This window comes from Pleuronectes platessa, chromosome 24 (genome assembly GCF_947347685.1).
Source record: "Pleuronectes platessa chromosome 24, fPlePla1.1, whole genome shotgun sequence".
Lineage (NCBI taxonomy): Eukaryota > Metazoa > Chordata > Actinopteri > Pleuronectiformes > Pleuronectidae > Pleuronectes > Pleuronectes platessa.
The window spans coordinates 1,644,927-1,670,123 of NC_070649.1; the positions used below are offsets into that span (position 1 = coordinate 1,644,927).

At 47.0% G+C, this 25,197-nt stretch overlaps 2 protein-coding genes across 2 annotated transcripts; one reads left to right on the forward strand and one right to left on the reverse strand.

Moving 5' to 3' along the window:
• Nucleotides 1-922: 922 nt before the first annotated feature.
• gpd2 (glycerol-3-phosphate dehydrogenase 2 (mitochondrial)) lies at nt 923-24,926 on the reverse strand. The gene is made up of 18 exons (XM_053417511.1): nt 24,608-24,926; nt 24,443-24,511; nt 11,966-12,075; nt 9,586-9,757; nt 9,033-9,157; nt 8,852-8,949; nt 8,425-8,588; nt 6,456-6,620; nt 6,098-6,242; nt 5,424-5,617; nt 5,146-5,280; nt 4,891-5,066; nt 3,510-3,641; nt 3,229-3,387; nt 3,026-3,138; nt 2,862-2,940; nt 2,640-2,738; nt 923-1,116 (listed from the first exon to the last, which is right to left on the reverse strand). The coding sequence occupies exons 1-18, from the start codon at nt 24,636-24,638 to the stop codon at nt 991-993; spliced, it is 2,292 nt and encodes a 763-aa protein (XP_053273486.1). The 5' UTR covers nt 24,639-24,926; the 3' UTR covers nt 923-990.
• On the forward strand, nt 18,006-21,159 carry LOC128431249 (nuclear receptor subfamily 4 group A member 2-like). Its single transcript, XM_053417513.1, has 6 exons — nt 18,006-18,851; nt 19,613-19,742; nt 19,830-19,981; nt 20,063-20,262; nt 20,480-20,658; nt 20,840-21,159. Exons 1-6 carry the CDS (start codon nt 18,006-18,008, stop codon nt 21,028-21,030), a joined length of 1,698 nt encoding a protein of 565 aa, XP_053273488.1. The 3' UTR covers nt 21,031-21,159.
• Nucleotides 24,927-25,197: the final 271 nt, after the last annotated feature.

The window sequence follows — 25,197 nt, forward strand, 5'->3', positions numbered from 1 at the left end:
CCTCCCACTGAGTGTGCGTCAATACAGCTGCTCAATCTAAAGAGAAGCAAACACTAACAAAATAATATTCTTTCTTCAAAATGTAGATTTAGCTTTGAATTTTTTAACGTGTAGCAATAGAAACATCCTGATTTAGAGATGCACTTTAAAATATAGTTAGAATCTATGATCTCTGCGTATGAGGACAACAGAATAAATATACAAATATGGAAAGAGCAGTAACAGCAGTGATTTAGAAGCTAAAGCTTGAAACCTCATGTAAACGTCAGTAGTTTGGACAAATAGATGTTAAATGATTTTTACATTTAACCCTGATCGGTGGTTTAAAAACTCTAAAAGACAAAGAACAGGCAACAGAAAAGGTTCAGAAACGTCTCAGAGTGCTTTTTAAAAACCCGTTAAATATTAAATATTAAAACCACTAGTGCACAGATCAGAAACTACACACTGACACGTCAGTCAGTCAAATGATTGACAGGACATTTCCCTCTAAAGTTCCCTGGAGGAACGTTGTGTTTTCTTCTTTCTAATCCAGATATTGGTGTTTATCACGTTTCAAGTGCTTTTCTCTTTTGTCCTTTCACACGAATCCTCTCCAGGAAACTTTGAGGGAAACAATGAACCCGTGAAATCAAACTTGACCAAAGACACGAAGCTTCACTCGGAGTCGTTTACAAAGAATAAAGTTTCAGAGAAGGAGTGCTGGAGGCGCTGCAGAGACAAGTTAAACAGATTGAAAGACAGAGTATAAAACAGGTTGTGTGATTTCTGAGGCACCGGATGTGGAGAAACATACAAAAAGCATCGACTCTTGAGAATCTGCCCTGGATCATCAGCTTCTCTTTCCCCCTCAGGAATCAGGAGTGTCCGCCCCGGTGCTTGATTGCTGCATTGTCATTCAAATAGCACCATTTGCATGTTGTGTTGTTGTTGTTGTTGTTGTTGTCGTCATTACCACCTTCTCCTTTGCGTCCCTTGAAGCCGGCGTGCTCAGACTCCGCCCCCGCTGCGGTCCACCGACACCGGGCCCCTCTTATCCAGCGTCTCCTCCGCCGTCTTCATCAGGATGGCGAGCCGGCTGTCCGACACTTGGCCCTTCTTCACGGCGCTCATCAGCTGCAGCACAGAGCGGGGGGGGGGGGGGGTTAACTTGTCACACTGGCAGGAAATAATTACCAGTACGACACTTGTGTGAAATCCCCACAGACTCCAGAGGCGTCCGACCACCGTCACGTGTGAAACCAGCACCAGCCGTGTTCTTCACGTGTCAAAGCTGAACCAGGCGTGTGACTCGTGTGTGGTATTCACCTTGTTCTGATTTTCTCTTATTGTCGAGCAAAACCCATGAAAGGAACAAACACGTGTCGATTGTGTGTATTTTTCTAACAGTTGTCTCTAATCTTACAAATTGAATTGAATCATTTAAAATGATTTTAGAACATTTATTTATCTTATTTATTTGCCTCCATCAGATCTGTAAATAAATAAATACATTCTGTTTTAACTGAAACTACAATTCTGGACTTAAATAATATAAAGAAAATGTATTGGTGATGTTTTCAGCTGCAGAGATAAATAAATTATACTTGATACATATTTATATATGTATTGATTTGGTCTTTTCATGGGATTTGATGACAGCAACATGTGAAGTCACCTCGTGCAGCTTTAACACTTGTTGGATCCGTTTTTAGTTTTGTCAGTTTTAAAGTGTTGAGGAAAGTTGTGTATCTTTGTTGTTAATATGATTGTCGACTCAGGAGGTTGCCGACCCCCCCCCCCCCCCCCCCCGGCACTTCACTACCTGCTTGTCGTCCCTAAGTCGTCCACAGCCAGTCGGAATAAAACCCAGGCAGAAACAAAAACACACAACCTGAATTTAATAAAGATCTGTTTGTATTCTAAGGTATTTTGACTCCAGCTGATTTCTGGGAAAAGACTTGTCCACTAACGAGGACTAACCCCCCCCCCCCTCCTGTCACCGAGCTCCAGCCTGACGACTCTGTGAGGAAGTGATTTAGCAGCGGACGCACTTCAGGCCTCATTAGACAATAACTCCTCTCTCATTAGGCTCATCAGCTCCAACCTGTGAGTCACACTTCACACCTTCACGTCTCTGCTGGACACTTTGTTTTTTAACCACAACTCCAGACCAGAGGGAGCGAGGCAGCGAGGAACACGAGGAACACCACTGAAAACACACGACTGAAGACATGGTGGGGGTTTTACTGCTGCGTGAGAGCTAATATCTATTTATGAAAACTAATACTTGGTGTATAAAAAGCTGAATTTCAGGATTTGAATCCAGATTTCTGCAGAAGCTGTTCAAGCTGCAAATTATTGAATGACATTTTTTGTCCGTTTGCAGTGTGACAAGTCATTTTCTTCACTTTGAGCCGAATCCTCCTTAATTCAAAACATTCCTGCCTCATGTGGATTTCTCCTGGAAACAACCGATGAAGCAGAAGATGTTTGTGACTGAATCCAAACTGACATTCACTTTCTCTGAGGACTCAGACCTGCAGGGATCATTATTTCTATTGGAAACACACTGAAATAGTCAAAATGGAGATTTCCATCTGCCTCAGGATCAATTAAATATAATAATTATAACATATGACTCAGCATCTGTCACGTACCTGCAGGAACTCGTCTATCTCTATTTGTCCGTTCTTGTTGACGTCGACCTCGTTGAGGATTTCATGAAGTGCGTTTTCGTCGATGTGAACGTTGATGCTCTTTAGAGAAGAGGGGAAAAAAAGGAGGATCAATAATAGATCAGGAAGACGTGTGAGGAAAGAAAGACACAAAGAGAGAGAAAGAAAGAGGGAGACAGAAAGAGAGAGAGAAGGAATGCTTACTCCTAAGACCTGCTGGACGTCGACCGTGGTGATGAATCCTCGACTCTCTTTGTCAAACTTGTGGAAGCGTTTCTTGTATCTGTCAAACAAACACGTGTTATTGGCACAGAGGTCACAGAGGTCACAGAGGTCGACCTGGTCTGAACCAATCAGCATCTCCTGACCTGACGACTTCCTGGTAGTCCAGGTTGATCTCGGACGTCCTGGTCAGCTGCTCAGATCGAGACCTGTAGCCCATCTCCTGGTACAGGAACTTCTTGGCTGCTTCCAGTTCAGCCTGATGTTCACACACAGAGAGAGAGAGAGTGAGTGTTTCCTCTTCACTGTGTCTCACCTGGTGACAGATGAACCTTCAGAGGACACACACCGTGGTCCTCTCCTGACTCCAGCTCAGCTCCTTGGCCATGATCTGGACGATGCGTGGCAGCGCCTCGTCGGCCGCCTGCACGTTCAGGAAGCCGAGTCGCGTCCGCCGGGCGATGACGTCGATGGCGGTGCAGGCGTACTCCTTGATGGCGTACAGCACCTGAGGAAGAACACACACACACACACACACACACACACACACACACACACACACACACACACACGGATGAGATAAGAAGCTGGGAGACACAACTGAGGCGTTTCCACTGCGTCTCACTTCACCTCGCTCTCGATGTACGGGAACTCGGACACCAGGCGCTTGCCCACGATCGGCCATCGCTGCCCTGTGACCTGAGCCATCTTGGCCACGTCGAACGCTTTCCCTCCGTACGTGGCGGCCAAGTGCTGAGCGACCTGAGCCCAGAGGAGAGGAGATGAAAGAAGGAGACGAGGAATTAAATAGTCAGTGGAGGGGAGAAATAATAAAATACTTGAAACACAATGAAAATAGAGAAATACCTGTTAGAAATTAAGACACAATATTGACTCTGTGTCGGATTATTTGAGATTTGATTTGTTGTCTTTAAGTTTATTTACTTCCCACGACCCTAAAGTCACATGTTAAACAACACGTGTCCTTCGTGTCACAGGGTCGATTCCAGCTCCTCGGAGCCGGGCGATAAACGTTAGCGCCACCTCGCCGGTGCCGCGTCATGTGTTACAGAACACGAGAGCGCTCTTTGCTATTCAGATCGCGGGGGCTTGCCGATCATGTTCAAAGGGCAAACGTTGTCCAAATATCAACAGTGACCTTTGAGGAATATTCCAGAGCCGCGGCCGGAAGCCTCTAATGAGCAGTAAGTGCTCTGAAGACGCTCTGGCACTTTTTCCTCATGAAACAATGTCCTACTGGCTTTAATGAAAACGCTCAGGCCAATTATTGGAGAGATGGCGTGTAGCTGATGTAAATCGATGCGTCCCGACCTGATGCCGGTGATACACTGCTCAGCGAACAGAGCGTCTCCACGTGTGTGTGTGTGTGTGTGTCCAGTCTTTTGTGTAGAAGAAATGTCAGCGTTGTTACAGCAGCGGCTTTAATGTCAGATCCACGGCTGCTGAGGAAGAGAGTGACTGTCTCTTACAGGCTTGTTTGCAGATGAACCTGTGTGTGTCTGTGTGTGTGTGTGTGTGTGTGTGTGTCTGTGTGTGTGTGTGTGTGTGTGTCTGTGTGTGTGTGTGTGTGTGTGTGTGTGTGTGTGTGTGTGTGTGTGTGTGTGTGTACAGTAGGTAGTTAAAGGTCTCCTCTCTCTACACCTCACTGCGATGAAAATGTTTCAGGAAGTCACAACTGTTCTCGGCGGCGCTGCTGCTGCTGTTAAAGAAATAGTTCCCGTCTTTTTAAAGGTTGAATCCTGATGAAGATATTTCGGCGAAAAGACTGAAACTATTTCATGTGGAGCAGAAACCGTGAACAGCATCTTACTGGCTGTACAGAGACAAACACCTGAACCTAGGTCACCTTGAAGGGTTCTCATGAAATGTTGTGGCTGCACAGAATCAGTCGTTCTCTGGGGCTTTACTCTCTGACTTTATAGTTTAGATTAAACCTTCACGTCATCTCTGAACTCCTCTGGCCTCGGAGGTTGAACTCCCCTGGTCTCACCTCCTGCTCCAGGCCGTAGTCCTGCACCAGGCGGATGTAGAGCGTCGGCGTCCAGCCCTTCGCGCCCTCCAGCATCAGACCCACCGTCTTGCAGGGTTCAGCCGAGAGGCCGTGAGATTTGATGGCAGCGTCCAGTGTCTCCTCGGCCATGGACCTGTAGGTTGTCCACTTCCCACCTGGACGAGGACGGACGCCGGGCGTTAACATCAAAAGGTTTCAAGTAAAAGAAGAATATGATCCAACCTTCAAACTGACCGGCGATGGTGACCAGGCCGCTGTCGCTGATGCTGACGATGTGGTTCCTGCAGATGGACTGAGTGTCTTTGGAGTTGGGGTCGGTCACCAGGGGACGGATGCCGCTCCACGCTGCCAACACGTCACCTCGCCGCACTGCGACACAACAACACAACAACACAAACACACAGTCACCAGAGGGAATGTTACAGAGTCATCGTTCCTCTACTAGACTCAGAAACGTCTTCTTCTTCTTCTTAAAAACAAGGACAGGGACTTAGAGAGAGGAAGCCTGGTACCTTCTACGTCCGGGCTGAGGTAGTTGCGGACCTCGTTCAGGATGAAGTTGATGTCGTCCTCCCCCGGGATCGGGTGAGCCGTCACGCTGGTGGGGCTGTCGGTGGTGCCGGCGATGGTCACCTTCTCCCACGGCAGGAAGAAGATGACCCGTCCGTCGCTTGTGGCCGGATCGAGCAGACCCATGTTGTCGGGACTGTCGGATTCATCACGAAAATAAAATGATAAGTGGCAGCAGGTTGTGGTTATAATATCTAATTTACTGAATGTGTCAGGTGAAGCTTTGAAGACAGGGAAAACAAACAGGGAGGCAATGAGGAGATGATCAAATTGAGGAGTTAGAGAGGAGGAAGGAGGAAGAGGTGTGGGGGGGGGGTGGCAGATCGCAGTAGGAGGAAGACGAGAGAATTAGGTGGTTGCCATTTCTGCCGCCGCTCAAAGGGCTCGCTCTCCCTCGGGTTTCGCTCAATAAGCTTCGCTGAACTTTAAAAAACCTCAACTACCAACAGAACCACTCTATCGTGCCGCTCTGTCTTAACCAGAGAGCGTCGTTCTGTGCGTGTGAGTATAGGTCACATAACAGTTTATCCGGCTCGGCGTTTACACAGAGAAATGAGAACACACTGGAATAATGTGCACTGGAAAAGAAGGGAACTCAAATAAAGATGAATGTCACCTGTAGTAGCCGGGGATGACGATGTGGACGCCGGCACTGGGCTGACAGATGTTCATGGTCTCCTGGTTGTCCATCTTCCTCACGGAGTCGGTGAACGGGCCGGTGGCGTTGATCACACACTTCGCCCTCACGTCAAATTCATTTCCTGTCGATAAGACGGACAATTCAAATAAGATGTAAAAACATATCGTGGTTAACGGCAGCTCTCGTTGACCTTTGCCTCTAAATTCAAACGGCATCATAAATCTTTATTATATCTAACAATAAAAAGTAGAAGCCGAGAAGACGATTCACTTCCTACGAATACGATTATTATTTTATTAACTGGTGCCTCAGGGAAACCTCGGCCCCGCCTCACCGGTGATGACGTCCCTGCAGCGGGCGCCGCTCACCCGCTCCTTGCCGGTCTCCTCGTCTTTTGTCTTCAGCAGGTGAACCACCTCCGTGTAGTTGGCGATGGCGCCGCCGTAGCGAACAGCGCTGAGGGCGATGGCCAGGTTCATCCGGGCGTCGTTGTGCTGCCCTGCAGGGGACGGACAAGAGGGGGGGGGGGATTGAGTTTCTGATTAATAAACAAAGGATCATATTAGTTCAGTCTTAGTTTGATAATAAAGAATGATTCAGTCCAGACCGCGTGATATTAAAGGTGTTTCTTTAAAAGGTGTTTCTACCTCAGGGGTCAGAATATTAGAAACACCTCAGTAATGCACCGACACTGAACCACCAGACCACGCTGCAGCAGCTCACTCAGAGTGCTCACCCCCCCCCCCCCGTGTATGAGAATAAAAGATGCTGCGGCTGGTGGCGGTAACCAAGACAGCAGGAGAAAGTGGCTGCTGCTCCTCCGGCCCGACCGCCGCCGCCGCTCACCGCCAGGAGAGAAGGTCAGATTTCCAAATGTCACGGGCGTGATTGTTCCAGACGGCATAATTGGAGAAAAGACGCCCCAGCCCTCCACCAGCCCTCCACCAGCCCTCCACCAACCCTCCACCAGCCCTCCACCAGCCCTCCACCAGCCCTCCACCAGCCTCCACCAGCCCTCCACCAGCCCTCCACCAGCCCTCCACCAGCCCTCCACCAGCCCTCCACCAGCCTCCACCAGCCCGGCCCCGTCTGCCCCTCAGAGCAGGTGGCGCTGGAGGAGGAAATCAAACATGTGCTGCCTCACACCAAGGAAATGCTCTCTCCCGTTTGTCCAGCCGGCAGCAAATCCACTTATTACTGAGATAAAAACATCCAGTTGGAATTTAAATGCAGAAAAGGTACATTTAAAAATAACACAATATTTGGTTGTAGCGGTGTATTTCTGTTTCTTAATTTAGTTCTGACTTCGAGGTTAAAATGTAAAATTTCAAACCTCAATAACAAACAACATCTGAGGATTTGTTGTTTATACATCGTCCAAAATATCAGAGATCAGTAAAATCCACATCAGCCTGGCTCTCCTCTAATCGGCTGTTCTTAACTGTGAGATACAATAAACAGTAAAATCCTCAAATCTAAACAACAAGCTGTGTCTGTTGTGAGACGACACACACACACACACACACACACACACACACACACACACACACACACACACACACACACACACACACACACACACACACACACACACACACACACACACAGAGACACAGACATCACCCGCAGACACAGTTGTTCTTTACAGTGGCGGTGAGGAGACGATGCCCGGGGGGGGGGGGGATCTCCTCACACTCAGCTGGACACTCAGCATATGTAGGATTCTGCTCCGCACCCACCCGGCGAACATGCAACCTTTACTGGCCCGGGGGCGGAGCGGGCGTCCCACCGGCCTGTCAACACGTTCTGTCAGGGACCAGTGGACATGTGGACGCCTCAGGCAGGATTCACATCAGAGGGAGCTCTGTGATCTTTCACTTTCTTTAACAGGACCCGTTATTCACTCTTTTTAGGAATTACATTTTTCAGGTTGGCACTTTTAAAGTCAGATGTTTTTTGTCCACTGAGTTTTCCCACAAAAAGTAAAGGTCAAATCAAAAAGAAAAACATTTGCCCCTCTTGAACACTGGTCTTTTTAGTTCGGGTGTTATTCATTTTACTTCTTGGCATTTGAAACCTGGCTACAGGGATACTTTATTTAAAAAGAACATTTAGCTCCATTTTAAAAATCATCTGTTCATTTCCAGTCGTCGGCAGTGAGAAGAGAAACCAGTGAAAAGCAGAGAAGCAGCAGCTCTGACCTCCTCTCGGTGTTTACAGGAAACAAAGCCGACGCCTTCCTGTTGGATTTACTCTCCAAACACGCTCGTGTCATGTGAACACACACGGAGCCGGGGACTCACCGTCGTAGTAGACGATGGCTCCCACCAGCTTGTCCTTCTTCAGCATGGGGAAGTGCTCCAGGGCCTTGGTCTTGGTGAGGACGTAGCTGCTCTTCAGGCAGTGGATCCCGGCCACCAGGTCGTACATCTTGATCCCCGCCCAGTAGTAAGGCAGCTGCCACCACCTTGGGAAGGAACATTCACTCTTTGAGACATCGTTTGAAGACTTCAACTGTTTGTCCTCGTGTCCTGAGCTCACTTATATTCATGCTGTGGACTCAGGAGGTAAAGTGAGTCGTCCACTAAGTAGAGGGGGGGGTTGTATAATCCTCAGCTGGTCAGGGCACAGATGAAATGTCCTTGGGCAGGTTAGAGACTCACATTGCCCCTGAAGCTAATAGTGAGTGAACAATAAGACTGGAACCTTCTACCAGAGTCTGACACTCACTTGTAAACAGGGAGCATGATGGGTAGTGGAGCCGACAGGTGAGGGGCGATCTCCAGGAGGTTGGCTCGCTCATGAAGGGCCTCTTTCACCATCATGTACTGAAGAGACACAAGAAATGAGATGAAGCAACAGCGGCAACAAGGCGAGGATGAAGAGGAGAAGTGAGAAGAGGAAGAGGAACCTGCTCGTAGTCCAGCTGCATGATGGCCTTCTGCAGGTAGCGGACGCCCCCGTGGATCAGCTTGGTGCTGCGGCTGCTCGTCCCAGCGGAGAAGTCGTTCCTCTCCACCAGGGCGGTCTTCAGGTCTGAGGAGCATCGTGTGAGATGAGTCACTGCACTTCAGAATAAAGTTTCTACTTGTTATAAATCTTAGTTATTTATATCAACCGAGCAGAACTTGTCTAAGTCGAGGAGAAGAACGAGAGAAGCTTCACTGATACACAAATGTTTTATGTGCTGAGATAAATGTGCATCAAGCTAAACAGGGGAGAGGGAGGATATCATAACTCCCAGTACTATAATCTGTGTTAGTGTGGAACTATCAAACCATTAGGTGTATTTCCAGTGACGACCTTTGCTCTTCCAAGCGAGACCAGTATAAACCGTCACCAGCCGCCCGGCCTCTCCCTCCACGAGGACAACTACAGACTCGAAACCTGTCTGGTCCCTGGGGGGGGGGGGGGGGGGGGGGGTGGCAGTGTAAAGCAGACGGAGCAGCCGACGGTGAGCTTACTGCGCGTGACAGCGTCTAAGGCACATCCTGCCCCCGTGGCCCCTCCTCCGATCACCAGCACGTCAAACTCCTCGGTGGTCTGCAGCGCCGCCAGCTGCGCCTGCCGGGAGGGCAGCTCGTGGGCGAAGGGCGCCTTCAGCTCGGCCTCCGCCGCCACGTGGGACATCCGAGTCTGCTCGGGACACATCAGACGCACAATGAGCACACAACCTCGCACACAACCTCGCACAACTTCAAGGTTAATAGAGTTCTATGTTAGTTTCTATGTTGAGATCTATTTAAACATCTTAGATATAGCAACACTTGCAGTTTGAAACATTAGAAGCACACAGCATGCACTGGACGGTGAGATGGGCCGATGCATCATTCTGAATCATGATGTCATCAGTGTGAGGATGCATCCGGTTGTAATGGATGGGACAGGATGTGTGGACACAACCATAACGACTGGAAATACATCCACTGGTTTCACGATGAGTGAAGAGCAGCCGGAAAAATATAAGTTATCATATCGTCTGTATCTGAAGTTAGAGTCGATCAATTTATCAATCAATCAGGAATCGGCTGATATGAAACTTTCACAGATTTAACAATAAAGAGAAGCTTAATGGTTTAATTTCCTAATTCAACTGTTATATTTGTGTTTTCTTTTTTAACTGTATCATTAAACCTCGTTTACATTCACTAAGGGTTTGATAACTTTGCTGATTTATCCTTTTACGTTTAAATATTCAATCTCAAACTGATTTTCTGAAGCTGTTCTTCGCCGAGTGTGAGGAAATAACTGTGCTTATGATATCTGGTTGTTCCCTTCACTTCACAAGTGTTGCTACAAACAATAAAAACACATTGTGGTTAGAAGCAAAGCAGATGGTGCTACAGGAGACTTCTACCTGCTGCTGCAGCAAGCGCATCTCAGACCCACCGAGCCAATCCGACTCCAGTCCGTGGACTTCATTAAAACCCATTGTCTGACTATCAGGACAATTCACTTTACAGATATAATCACAGCTACGAGGGGAACACACAGCTCCTCCGCTACGAGGACGTGAATCACACCTGTGATGAGATATTTATTCATTTTCCAGCTGATTGATTGATTGCTTTGAGGCGAACGCGGAGATTTGACTTGCAAATGGCCGCAGGCGTTTGTAATTGAGGCTCCGCCGCCGCAAACAAGGAGATGATATAATCATTGTCAATTTTTGGATGATGCATACACACAAACATCTCCACAGAATTAAGCCCCAGCATGCCCCCCCACCCCCCAGTAATCAGGTTAGGACATTGAACGGCACAGCAAAGCCCATGCTAATAGCCAATCGGCCGCTGCCTTGCAAACTTCCTCAAGCCAGAAGCCTTCGCTACAGGAGACAAGACGGACATTCCTCTCAGCAGCATTGCAATCACTGGGATCAGGCGCATGCATGATTATCAACTATTGTGAAATAATTAGATTTCATCAGGGTCGACTTCTTTGCTTACCAATCCATGCTTTGGTGGAGGGAACGACGGTGGACAAGAGAAGACATTATCGCGCCGGGACACAAAACAGAGTTCACATTAGGTTGTACAGTCAAATAGAGTCTGGCATGTAGTGGAGCGGCAGGTTCTAAAAACAGGCCTGCGTGAGGTCAGAGGTCAGGGGAAGAACAGCTGCTGGGCGGTTATTTATAATGAAGATGATCCGTGGCTCGGTTTGGAGACTCGACCCGAAGACAAACGCTGGGTTTCTAACTACAGACCTCGACTTCAACCCCTCGACTAACACTCGACCTGTTGTTCTCCAATCACCGGAGTTTTTATCATAAAGTAAAAGAGTTTCAGAGAACAACACAGGATGTAATTTAGGACGTGAGCTTTAGAGTCGCCGGTGACTTTCAGCCAGAGCTACGATGCTAAGCTATGGTAGCCTCAGTGTTTTCCACACTGACTCAACCTTTGACTGTTTGTTCAACCCCCCCCCCACCTCTCCAATTAAAAGTTTGATGATCAAGACAAACTCGTCGGACTTGAAAGTAGAAGAAAAATCATTTGAATTCAATAAAACCTGAGGAGAAAATACATTGAGTTTGATGTTATTCATTGTTTCTAAGCAGATCAGGACCCAGTGCACGTGGCCTCGTGCACAGCATTCTGTAAAGAATAATACAAATAAAGAAAAGAACAGAAACCTTCAGGTCAAAAGCAAACACATTCCAAAAACTAGAGCGGACTTGTGGTGAGAGGCAGCTCCTCCCTCGTGGAATCAGGAAGGGCACAGCCAGGATTCATGAACCCACAACTGAACTCTTGCAAACTGAATTCATGCAAGAAGAAAAACAGGCAAAGATGTGGTGGAATGATCACACAAGCTCCAGGGCGGCTTCCTCCATCTTACCTTCATCTTCCTGTACTCGATTAACTGCGAGAGGCCAAAGAAGGTGGCGGCCGCCCCCCCGCCGATGATCGCCGTCCGCTTCAGAGTCTTCCTGAACGCCATGGTGGGCGCTGCCGGAGTGGAGTGCAGAGAGGAGACAGAGCGGGGACACCCGGGTTAGAAGGCTCTGACTTGTTAGGTGAAGCAGGCAAGTTAAAGAGAGGGAGTCGAGTGTGAGCGGAGGGGGGGGGGGGGGGGGAGGATCTAAGACGCTGCAACACCATAACAAAGATTCGCATGGGGACGATGCCGACAGGAAGCTGGTGTCAGATTATATCACCTGACAACTCTCAGAACTTAGAGACAAACTTATAACCTGTTACACAACTTCACTACACAGCTGCAGCTTCCACCTGTGTCCCTGTCCTGTCCTTATTAAGTTTTTAAAGTAGTAAATAAAGATGAGGACACCTCCGTCCCTCTGGAAACTCACCACGCTCGTTTGTTTTCAGATTTGACATTAAAAACACTACATGATCAGACACTTCGATTGGTGGAAATCAATAAATGACAGATGACTCGATACTGAGGAGGATTGTTGATGAAGGCGTCTACGCTTTGATAATTAACTGAGTGTGCGACGCATTAAGAGTCGGTGATAAATGACTAATTACACAGATGACATTTAGTTTTCACATAAGGACACTTTGAAATGTTCCTGCAGAGAGTCCCTGCAGGAAGTATCACAGTTAGAGCTGATTAATCAATTAGCCGATTGAGACGTGATCAATTAACAACTCATTTAATTGGTTATTTGGACAAACAAACTTTCTCTTGTTGCAGCTCATCAGTATGAAAGTTGATTTACAGTAAAAAGACTTAATTTCTGACTTTATAAAACTATTCTGACCTTTTATTTAAAACAGATTTATAGACCAAATTATATATTCTTAAAAATGACTTGATTGAACAATCCGCTGATTGTTTAAAATGCAGTTAATCTAATATAAAGACTATGACTGAAAACAGAGAAACTTACAGCTTCAACTCATTCGATCAGATTCTGCAACTCGACGCAAATAAAAATCTGAAAAGTGTATTCCCAGTTTAGCATAAGCACCAGTTACAGCGTCTCTATATGAGCCTGTGTTGCGTAAAAAGAGGAACATGACACCAGGTTGAGGCTGAGGGACATGGCCCCCCCCCCCCCCCCAGGAGACACGCCCCAAATATCTGCATTTGCACAGTGATGCATGTGTAAGGATCCAGAGAGTCGACCCACACTGAGGCAGACTCACTGTTCAACTCAGCCACAGATGGTCCAAATGTCAACAAGCAGTTTGGTCTGAATAATTATTACACAGACGTCAGAACAGGAAAGATTTGCACCAAACATCTGCACATTACTGACCAATTTAAAATTGTACAATGTCACTTAAAACTACCAGAAAATATATAAGTTTCAGGTTCTTTAAATGTAGATTTAAATAACTAAATATATCTATATACTTAGAAGAGTTTATTCTAATATCTCCTCTACTCATCTGTATTTCTCTACAGATAATATGAAAGGTGTGTATTATGTACATAGCCTCAGTATTTTCTGGCTGTATTTCTCATTGTATTAGAGTATTTCTACGTCCTTTTCATACTTTAACGTTTCCTCTTCTATTTGATTTGCTGCTGAATCTCCTCAGTGTGGCATTAGGGACGTTTCCGATCTTAAATCAGGTCACATTTAAGCATATTATTCCTGTTTCTCGTCTACATCTGGAAACCTCTGGACTCCGGAGCCTGTGCATTGTCCTCATGTACACAACACAACACAACACAACACAACACAAACACACTCTGCCACAGGCCTCACACCCTTTCACCGGCTGCTCATTACCAAACCCTGCAAAGGCCAAATATGACAATAATTAGCCCCGAGCAACCTGGTGACAGGAATCTGCTGACGGCTGCAGTTCAGGAGGATCAACCACTGGGGCTGTCTCTAACTGTTAACATAAACAACTCCTCTTCCTCATGACGAAGCTGGGGTGCCCCTCCTTCACCCACCTCTTCCTCATGAGGAAGCTGGGGTGCCCCTCCTTCACCCTCCTCTTCCTCATGAGGAAGGTGGGATGCCCCTCCTTCAACCTCCTCTTCCTCATGAGGAAGGTGGGGTGCCCCTCCTTCACCCTCCTCTTCCTCATGAGGAAGGTGGGATGCCCCTCCTTCAACCTCCTCTTCCTCATGAGGAAGGTGGGTTGCCCCTCCTACACCCTTCTCTTCCTCATGATGAAGCTGAGGTGCCCCTCCTTCACCCTCCTCTTCCTCCATCACAGAGGAAGCTGCTCGAACATCAACCTCCACATGTACAGTGTTTCTACTGTGTTCTCCTCTGTGGGAGCAGATTAGCGTGAGACCAGTGTTCCCAGCAGCGTGCACGCGACCCGTGTGGACGTGTTGTGTGTTCGCACCGTGTTGTGTGTTCGCACCGTGTTGTGTGTTAGCACCGTGTTGTTACAGTGGATTAGCTGCGTGCTAACAGGAATACGCGCTTCACGAGAGGAAACACCCCCCGGACAGGAAGCGATGGAGGACCTGAGAGTTCTCGGTCACCTCTCGTGTCCTTCCCTGACACGGAATGGTCGCTACGTCACAAACATCAACTCTCACACTTCCGGCTTCTCTCCGGTTAAACCTCGGAACAGACACACGGTCACACTGCGACGGGAAACGGGCGGAAGTCGCTCGGGAAGCGTCACTTACAGGTTTGTGGAGGTGAAGCTGAGCAGGACTCGCGACATCAGCTGTTGATCTAACGTTCTCTGCTTCTGACAGCCACAACCAGGAAGTGCACACCCGGGGGAGTGGCGCCGCCCGCAGCCAATCAGGGGGCAGCGCTGGGGCGAGCTCGTCCAATCGTGTTCGAGGCGACGTAATGGGAGGGCAGGGTTGCACAATGGTGGTGTTCTTCCTTCTTCCTCCTCCATCTTCCCTCTCCTTCTTCTTCCTTCTACTTCCTCCTCCTCCATCATTCTTCCTCCTTCTTCTTCCTTCTCCTTCCTCCATCTACCTCCTTCTTCTTCCTCCTCCTTCCTTCTCCTTCCTCCTCCTCCCTCCATCTTCCTCCTCCTCCTTCCTCCTCCTTCTTCCTCCTCCTTCTCCTTCCTTCATCCTCTTCCTTCCCCACCTCCATCCTAGCTCTCCACGTCTTCCTCCCTCCATCTTCCTCCTCCTCCTTCCTCCATCTTCCTCCTCCTTCTCCTTCCTTCATCCTCTTCCTTCCCCACCTCCATCCTAGCTCTCCACGTCTTCCTCCCTCCATCACCTCTCCGGCTCCCTGTTCTCCTCCATCCTCCCTTTGCTCCTCCCTCCATCCCCTATCCTCCTCCATCTCCTTCCTGTCCTCCTCCATCCTCTTCCCTACTCCTCCTCCCTCAATCTTCCTCCTCTTTACCCTTCCTTCATCCTCTTCCTCCCCCACCTCCATCCTACCTCTTCACCTCTTCCTCCCTCCATTACCTCTCCTCCTTCCTGTCCTCCTCCATGCTCTTCCCTACTCCTCCTCTTAGATTAGATTAGATTAGATTAGAAAACTTTATTTATCCCAAAATGGGCAATTTCGTTCACAGTTTCCAGTCTCACATAATATATTACTTAATAAATACAATAAATAGCAATAGGAGGTAGACAAAAACATATATCAAAGGCAGTCCAACACACACATTTAACTCACAATTCATTTCAGCCCGTCAGTAACAACCACCCTGCCCCCGGAAACACCCAGCAACACTGGTGTGCTCTCCACCTACTCCTTACTTTTGTCATCATTTAGTAACCTGATGGTTGCAGGGATAAAAGAGTGGGAGTACCTCATTGTTCTTGTCCTGATTGAACAGTAGCGCCGCCCTGAAGGCATTAGTTTAAATTCTTTACTGAGGACATGGTCAGGCTGACTGATAATGCATTTGGCTTTCTGGACTGCTTGTTTGTTCCACAATGAACTTATGCTCTTGAGCTGGATGCCAGTGATCTTAGAGCAGATCTTCACAATTTTATTTAAACTATTCATGTCTTTAACTGACAGACTGTTAGTCCAGCATATAAAGGAAAAAGTTAAAAGACTCTCAATGAAAGATTGGTAAAAAATTCTCAAAATAACTTTAGAGACACTGAAAGAGTTCAGCATTCTCAACAGGTGAACTCTTTGTTGTCCCTTTTTAACAATTACCTCTGTATTTGTATGGAATTTAAGCTGGTTATCAAATACTGTGCCTAGATATTTGTAGGTGTCCACAAGTTGGACTTCCTCCCCATGGATGATACTTGGTTTAAGCGCTCCCTTCACTTTCCTAAAATCTATGACTAGCTCTTAGATCTCCATCCTGCTCCTCCAGCTCGATCCCCCTCCCCATTCTCCTCCACCTCCATCCTGCTCCTCTTCCTTCCTCCATCTCAATCCTCCTCCTCCTCCTCCTCCTCCTCCTCCTCCTCCTCCTCCTCCAGGATAATCATAAAGGTTGAGGGGCCACCAGCTGTCGTTTGCTTGTCTCGGTCATGGTTGGATTAATGAGCGATCTGATGGACACAAGCCAAAAGGATTTTACTCCAAGTCTGACCTGTAAAATCACACACACACTACAAAAAAATATTAAAACTACTGAGTTACACAAAATAACTACAGACAGATGCTGAATGACCACAAAGAGACAGAATAACTTGGACTACAACACAAAACAACTACAAAGATGCTAAATGACCCAAAAACAAGATGTACAATGAAACAAATCAACCCAAAGAGACACAAAATGGACACAAACAATGCAAAATGACGCTGAAGACACAGAAAAAGACCAAAGAAAAATCAACAGGGACGTCAACAGCACCCAAAGAAAGAGATGCAAAAATATCACAAATGCTCGATGACCCTGGAAACACAAAACAACCAGAATCACCACAAAACACAACAACCACAAAGAGATCAGTAATACCTCTAAGGTCACATGAATCAACTACAAAGACACAAAATATGGAGATTAAACGACCTCAAAGAAAAAGAAATACTAGGAAGAGATGAAGAAGATGATTAAAATACACAACCACAAAAACATAAAACCACACAACTATAATGACACTTTAAAACGACCAGTAAGAGACACCCATGTCTCTCGACTCAGAGACACTGAGACCTTTCACTCGTCTGAGCCCAGAGGCCGAGCAGCGTGAAACAATCTGACATTCTCAAATGCTGCAGAATGACGCTGATTTCTACCAAAGATAAAAGAAAAGATGAATCTGATTCTTATCAGTTAATAACACAACACACATCCTTACACAACATGATTTAGTAGATTTACACGTTATTAAACGGCAATAAAATACCATAACTATGACGCAAACTGCGGGGAAGTGGGTCACAAGCATTATTTCCTAATTACATGGACTCCTTTCTGTGCCCGGACCAGTCAATGGCGCACACTCCACCCCTCTGTGGCTTGTGCGTAACGGGGTTTGGCACACGGTGCGCGTAAACAAAAGCACATTGTGGGTGTGAGTCTGCAGCAGAGCGCTGGAGCAGGGAAGAGGGAGTTTAACACGTCCAGCTCCAGAGGAGAGATGGGATTATTCATCACCGCTCTGCTGCACTGGACGGAGCTTTAAGGTACTTTCTGATTATTCATTTATCATAATAACAGCTTCAGTTGCGTCTAAATCCTGCAAGTGACGCTCTGGTGTGGTTTTTTATTTTGTTTCCAGAAATCAAATCCTGCAGGAAACAATCTCCTCTGAAAGATAAGACGTTTCAAGTCTTCTGGTAATAAATAATGACATTAAATTATTTATGCATGCTGATCTTTAAAACTGCGGAAAAGAACAGTCTTGAAACTAGTTTTAAATTAAATGTTTTATAATAATTTGTGTGACAAAGACAAAAGTGTTTTTCGACATATTGTTAGATTTTAATCAGCTTTTAAGTTAAATAACTCAAACTCCTGAATGCAACAGGTTGTATTTCGCAGTGAAACCAGTTCCTTCTCCCACTTGTGCCTCCTGGTGTGCAGAGACCACCATGCCGTGCGTGCAGACCCAGTGCGGCTCCTCTCCACCCGGAGCCAGCCCGGCTTCCCAGAGCGGAGCCGGGGAGCGCAGCTGCGACTTCCTCACCCCGGAGTTTGTCAAGTTCAGCATGGACCTCACCAACAGCGAGATCTCCGCTGGTTCCTCGGGTCCCAGCTTCGGCCCCCTGGCGGACTCGTACAGCTCCGGGTACGACGTGAAGCCCCCGTGCCTCTTCCAGATGCCGGTTCAGGCGGAGCTGCCGTGCGTAAAGGTGGAGGATGCGCACGGGTGTCCGCGCTATCAGCCCACTCCACATCCCTCGCACCAGCCCGACGAGCTGCTCTCCTCCCCGGGCTCGGTTTACTACTACCGGTCTCCCTCCCCGCACACCCCCATCACGCCCGGCTTCCAGACCCCAGCGGGCCACATCTGGGACGACTCCGCTTCTCTGTACACTTTTCGTCAGGACTATTTGGCGGCGGCGGCGCACAGGAAGAACGCGCTGTGCCGGTTCTCCTTGTTCTCTCTGAAACACGCGCAGCACAGCGGGCAGAGTGTGTCCGCCTGCCAGATGAAGTTCGACGGATCCCTCCACGTGTCCATGAACCTGGACGCGCACCAGCCGCTGGACGGTCCCGGGGGTTTGGGCTCCGCCGGCCCGGGGAAGCAGCCCGCGGTGGGGTTTCCTCACCCGCTGCAGCTCGCCCACACGCACCCCTTCATGGACTACCAGGGGTCGTGTGCGCCCGGCCGCGGACCCCTGAGCGCGGAGGGGCTGTGCGCGGTGTGCGGGGACAACGCAGCGTGCCAGCACTACGGAGTGCGCACCTGCGAGGGCTGCAAGGGATTCTTCAAGGTTTGTGTTTCACTTAAAGATGCATTAAAAACTGCAGCAGACTCACACAAATAAAACAGGAACCTTTAAATTTGCATTAACATTATAAACAGATTAATGCAGTTGTCAGAAATTAAGATTTTATTGGATTTAATTTGGTTCTTTTGAAGATTAGACCATTCTTTAACAAAAGCACTGATGTAATCTTTTTTCCACATGGTCTCACTGTCGCCTGATAAAACCCTAATTTCTAGTAATAGGCTGTAATATAAAAATCCCTCTGAGACCTGCTAAATTGGTGATTACACTTCAAACGCACGTTCTGATCCCTTGACACAGGGGCAAATGTCCTGCATGAAAATGGCCTTTGACGTGCCCTGAATAAAAACAGCCCCCCCCCCCCCCCCCCCCCTTGTCTCTGAGGAGATTCCCCCCTGCGATTCTCCAAATTATGAATGTCCACGACCCTGTATTTACCCAGACTGCCCTGTCCGCCAGCTGAATGCCTTATCCTGCCTCGCACGGCCCACAGGAGCCAGAGCGCTGCTGTCGGTTTTAAAAGGACCGTTTAAAGATCCGTGTGTGGAACCGGGGTAGGTTCTTATCTGGAGAACCCTTCCAAGAGGGTTCTCCAGATCAGAACATCTCACCCAGGCTCACTTTGGTGCCGTAAAACCCCTTTGAGATGTCAGCCACGGTTCTCAGATGGTTTCACACATGATCACATTGAGGTCAAGAGCAGGTTTTGTCCTCTGACTGATTCTCCTCCTGTCTTCATGAAGCGCACAGTGCAGAAAAAGGCCAAGTACGTGTGTCTGGCGGCCAAAAGCTGCCCGGTGGACAAACGCAGGAGGAACCGGTGCCAGTACTGTCGCTTCCAGAAGTGCCTCACGGTGGGGATGGTCAAAGAAGGTAAAGAGACACACCTCCAAACCTCTTTATGTTCAGTCTATGATCCAAACCCTATTCATCACGTCTGTTTCCCCACGTGCTCTGCAGTGGTGAGGACCGACGGTCTGAAAGGTCGGAGAGGTCGCCTGCCCTCCAAACCCAAAGGCCTCACAGACTCCCCCGTCAGCAGCCTCCTGAGCGCCCTCACCAGGGCACATGTGGAGTCGAACCCTCCACCCTCTCATCTCGACTACTCCAAAGTAAGAGGTGACGATAACTGCTCCACTGTTAACCTGAAACACAGAACACAGCTCTGATTGGTGACGTTTCCCATGATGCAGTTCAGGGAAAGTCCCGGGAGTCCCGTGGGAGATGAGGCGCAGCACGTCCGGCAGTTCTACGACCTCCTGACCACGTCCATGGAGGTGATTCGGGGGTGGGCCCAGAAGGTGCCTGGCTTCACCGCTCTGCCCAAACACGACCAGGACCTGCTCTTCTACTCGGCTTTCCTGGAGCTCTTTGTGTTACGCCTCTCATACAGGTAGAGAAGCTGATATCACACCAGGTCCTGACTTCTATCACTTCTCTTTAGATTTATTAAGAGGACTTTTAAATCATAGGGCCTGAAATTTGAGGCTACACTCTTCTTTTGATATGATCCCACATGGATGACAGGTTTCTTTTCCCCCCCGTCTTGTGCATATAAGTGTGATTTATGTTCTGCCCCGTTTTACGTTTCAATTTCACCCACGTTTCAGATCCAGCCCTGAGGAGGGGAAGCTGATCTTCTGCGATGGCTCGGTGTGGCACCGGCTCCAGTGCCTCCGGGGCTTCGGGGAGTGGATCGACAGCATCGTGGAATTCTCCTCCAACCTGCAGAGGATGAACCTGGACGTCTCCACCTTCTCCTGCATATGCAGCCTGGCGCTGGTCACCGGTGAGACTCAGACACACTCAATTCATGCTCACACACTTTGTTGTTTTTCACTCAAACTCGTCCCCTCATGTTGCGTTCAGGTTCAGCCTGTTACTTTATAGGATTTAGAGATTTGGAATTGGCCACAGTTGATCGATCGATAAACAATCTAATAGGTTCTTTGTGATTTATGGACCTGCAGAGAGACACGGACTAAAGGAGCCGAAGAGAGTGGAGGAGCTGCAGAGCAACGTGGTCAAGTGCCTGAAGGACGGAGGCTTGTGTGCAGACGGAGCTTCAGACTCCTGGTCCAACCATTTGTCCAGACTTTTACAGAAGCTGCCCGAGCTGCGCACTCTGTGCATCCAGGGCTGCAGAGGATTTTCTACCTGAAGCTGGAGGATCTGGTGCCGCCGCCCGCCGTCATAGATAAGTTATTCCTGGACACATTGCCATTTTAGAGACGTGGGGAGAACGAGGCGACACACGGGGGACGGTTGTTTCCTCGGAGATGGCTCTGTTAGATTATTTCCAGTTGAGTCCCTGGAGTCCATCCGCTCAGTTTGAACTCTGTGCGCCGCATAAAAAACACTTCAGAAGGATTTTGGACGCAAAGCTTTTGTTTGAAGAGTCGTATCTTATCTGTAATTTTCATCATATCGAGAAGTGACGCATGGTAACGGTTCCTTTTTAAATCCTGTGGACCAGGAAAGGACTGATTTTATTGTTTCATTAATTCAAATTATAATTAGATATTTAATTATTTGCCTTGTATTGTTAAGTAAAGACAAAACTATAAACTGCAAGTGTATAAAAACATGTTTGGCAGATACGGTGTGTTTTTTCTACATTTTTTGTGCTTCTCAGATTTGTGCGTCTCATCCTTTTGTGTTGTTTATCACAAACCCTGGTTTATTAGTCATAGTGATTTATCACAGTATTCAAGTAGAATTACTCTATTGGTCTTGTGTTCTCACAGTAAACTGTCGTTGTCTGATTTCATAAATAAATTGAGTTACTGCTGCTGAACGTTTGATATGAATGTTTTTATTCTATTATAAATTATTCCATTATTATAAAGTTTTTTTAATTTTTACCGACATAACATGTTTTGAGACAAATTATTAATTTACAGTCAAATGTAATTATTAGTTCCTTTATCAGATAAAACCTCATAAATTCGTTTTTTTTAACATTTTAAATACAGAAACAGATTTAGAGACCTTTATTTCTTTTTATCTGCTTATAATTTTACTGAGGTTTAACTCTTATTACTCGTAATTCAGCATTTTATTTGAGTAATGTATTTTTTACAAATCCGCATTTCTACACATAAAATAATACTTGAATCTGAATTAGATGAATAATTAAAGATGCAGGACGTGATGTTCCCAGATGGAATATATGGTCATTTTATTTTCTATTTTCTTATTTCTATGTTTAAATGCCACGAGAGACAGAGTATGGAGAGTAAATAGAGTCGACTACAACCACGGTGATCATGGGCATATTTGCATGTTTGTGTTAAAGGTCAAAGGTCACAGCGATGCTCAATAGAGAGGAAATTGTTTTGCGGCAAAGCCAAAGATTTCATGCATTATTTTGTCAAAGAAAAGGGGAAGGTGTGTGTGTGTCTCTGTTTCTGTGTGTGTCTGTGTGTGTGTGTCTGTGTGTGTGGGCGCCTGACATTTCTGCAGCCCTTTGGTTACATGTGACATTAAGAGGAGCAGATAAAGGCTGTGAATCCAAGCACCTGCACCGGGAAAAGTCAAACTGGGGAAATTAATAGAGCGGCTGCAGATTCATACGACGACAGACTCAACGTTAAATCAGGGGGGGGGGGGGGTTAACTCATTAGAAATCCGCCCTGTTGAGTTGTTTGATTCGTCCACAGCCTCGTCTGCTGAGATGTGACACGTTTTCTTTTCTCCGTGGCCGAGGAGAATTGAGTTTTTGAATAAAAGTCATATCCAGATGAGGCGACGTTCCCGTTATTATTCCAGCTGCAGATCCATAGTGGAGGCAGCTCGATGCTGCGGCGTGGCCGAGGGAGATAGAAGCAAATCAATGACGCTATCTGAGGAAGGTCCAACTCATTCTGATGCTGATGGTGATTGGCAGGTCGTGAGAGAATATTACTGACAGTCCACAGTTAGCGTAGGTCTGATACTGAGCAGTGTGGTCAACCAGGACTGTGACTCCACGGGAACATTTGGATCTGCACCAAATCACAAACACTCATAAATATCTGTCCCCTAAATAAATAAGGATATTTAGGGGGGGGGGGGGGGGGATTATTTGGTGTCCACATATCATCACCAACAGGAAATAGCTACAGAGATATTCAAAGAAACTTCAGCTCTTTCCCAAAATACGAACCCCCCCCCCACCCCCTCCCCTCTGATTTCTCTGATTGTAAAACTCCTACACCACTAACCGGTTGTTATTCGGGGGTGTGTGTGTGTGTGTGTGGGGGGGGCCCTCCGGCTGCTGGCAGCATCAGGTTTTTATCTGGAGAGCACGATTTGTGGGATTTTTTTTTTCCGAGGCCCTGACTGCCCACTTTGATCTCTGCATCCATCCGGCTTCAATACAGCTCAACTCTTATCACCAGCAGCACAGACACACTGAGCATCCACTGTGATTTACAGCCTGGGACCCCCCCCCCCCCCCCCACCAGTTACTCTCAACATGTAATCCATTACCGGTCATTATTATAGATCAACATGCAGCTGCAATTATAAACGGAAAAATCTATTTGATAGGAAATCAGATATTATTACTTCATGTCAATGTCTGATCTCTGTGATTTATGAAGTATCTGGATTTGTGTCTTGTTTCATTTGCTGGATTCTTTTAGAACACACACGATGCTGCAGATTTTTTATTCATTAAAACTGAACTGACTCTTCTGAATTGTGCGATTTTCATCAACACACAGATAACTCAACAGGAGCAGGGGCCCGAGAGATCCGGTATGAGACAAAGCCTCTATGCAATGTCTGAAAAGATGCTTTAAAATGTCCAAACAGAAATGCAAAAGTACTACTGAAATATACCAAACACAAATCTGACAGGAAGATACCAAAGAGACACACTACCACAAGGTGAACACACAAAACGACCACAATACGATGGAATGATGAGAAAATGACCAAAAAGACTATTAAAATAGACCAAACTACCAAAACTAGACACAACAGGACCAAATATAAAACTATTATGACCAAAAGGAGACACAAAATGTCCAAAAAGAGAAGTTAAATGCCACAAAAGATGCTTCAAAATGACATAAAGGAGATAAAATGACCAATAAGAGATGAAAAATTACACTAAATCAGAGAAAAATGGCCAAAATCAGTGCAACAAGTGCAGCTGTGAGATAAAGAGTCAAACCTGTTCCACTTCCATCTGTACAACACAAACTGGTTCTTCTCCCTGTGATGAGGAACAGCAGCAGCTCGAGAACAGACGAGTGTTTTGTCAGGTGGATGAAACACTTGCTCTAAATCTTCTTGTCATGAAAATAATTGGGGGGATTAGAGTGAGCTGCACGTGAGGGGAAGTCACTCAGGGAGTCTGGAGGAAATGAAACCAACAGTCGTCTGAACACTTGAATGCGAGCGCTGGATTATTTCAGCCCGGAGACAAAGGACAGAATAAATACACGGGATCTCCTGTGGTTCGTCAAGCACCTGAAATGTCCCACTTCAGCCATTGGGAAGAGATTTACATGCATTTAAAGTTCCTCCAGGGGGAGAACGTGCAGATGGAAGAAGTTCTCTTTCACACGCTGTTTACATACCTGCTCCGTCTCCTGAAGACTCGTCCAACGACGTCCAGCGTCTCAGAAACTCTGCAGGAGAAGTCGTGTCTGTGTGGACGTGGTGCAGACAGCTTAGTTTTAAAACCACAACTTGAAATGTGTCGTGCAAACTGTGATTTAAGAGACAAAGATGAACTTTCTTACTGGTTTTGGTTCTGACTGGTTTGTCACTCATCACAGTAACAGCAGCTCCGTCTGCTGCGATCCATCAACGGGTAAAATATCAAAACTGTGATAAAGGCAGAATATACAGATGGTAAACAATAAAACAAAACAAACAACTTCAATAACAACTTAACAAAATCAATAATCTGTGTGATAATAGACAGCATTTTGTATTATTTCATTTAAATTTCTTTGAGACACACGTTCTGACTCAAGCTGCTGCAGAGAAAAAGTAGCACAACACTGAAATAGTTTTCAGGCTATAAAAGAAAAGTAATCTGTGGTGCTCCGAGGGGGGGGGGGGGGGGGACACACAGCACATGAAAAAGATCCCCATCATCCCTCTATCGCAAACTATCTCTCGTCTGGTCTGAAAAAAGCTCATTGAGATGGTGGCAGGTGTGTTTGAAGAGGATGGAGCAGTGGAGGGGATGAAGCTCTGGGCTCCTGTGGACTCGAGGCTGCGTCTGAGGATTAGGACGACGTTCACATTCAGAGCTGAGGTCCTGGTGAGAGGAGCTCAGGCTTCTGACTGATCCTGGGTCGGCTCTGCATTCCTGCAAAGAGTG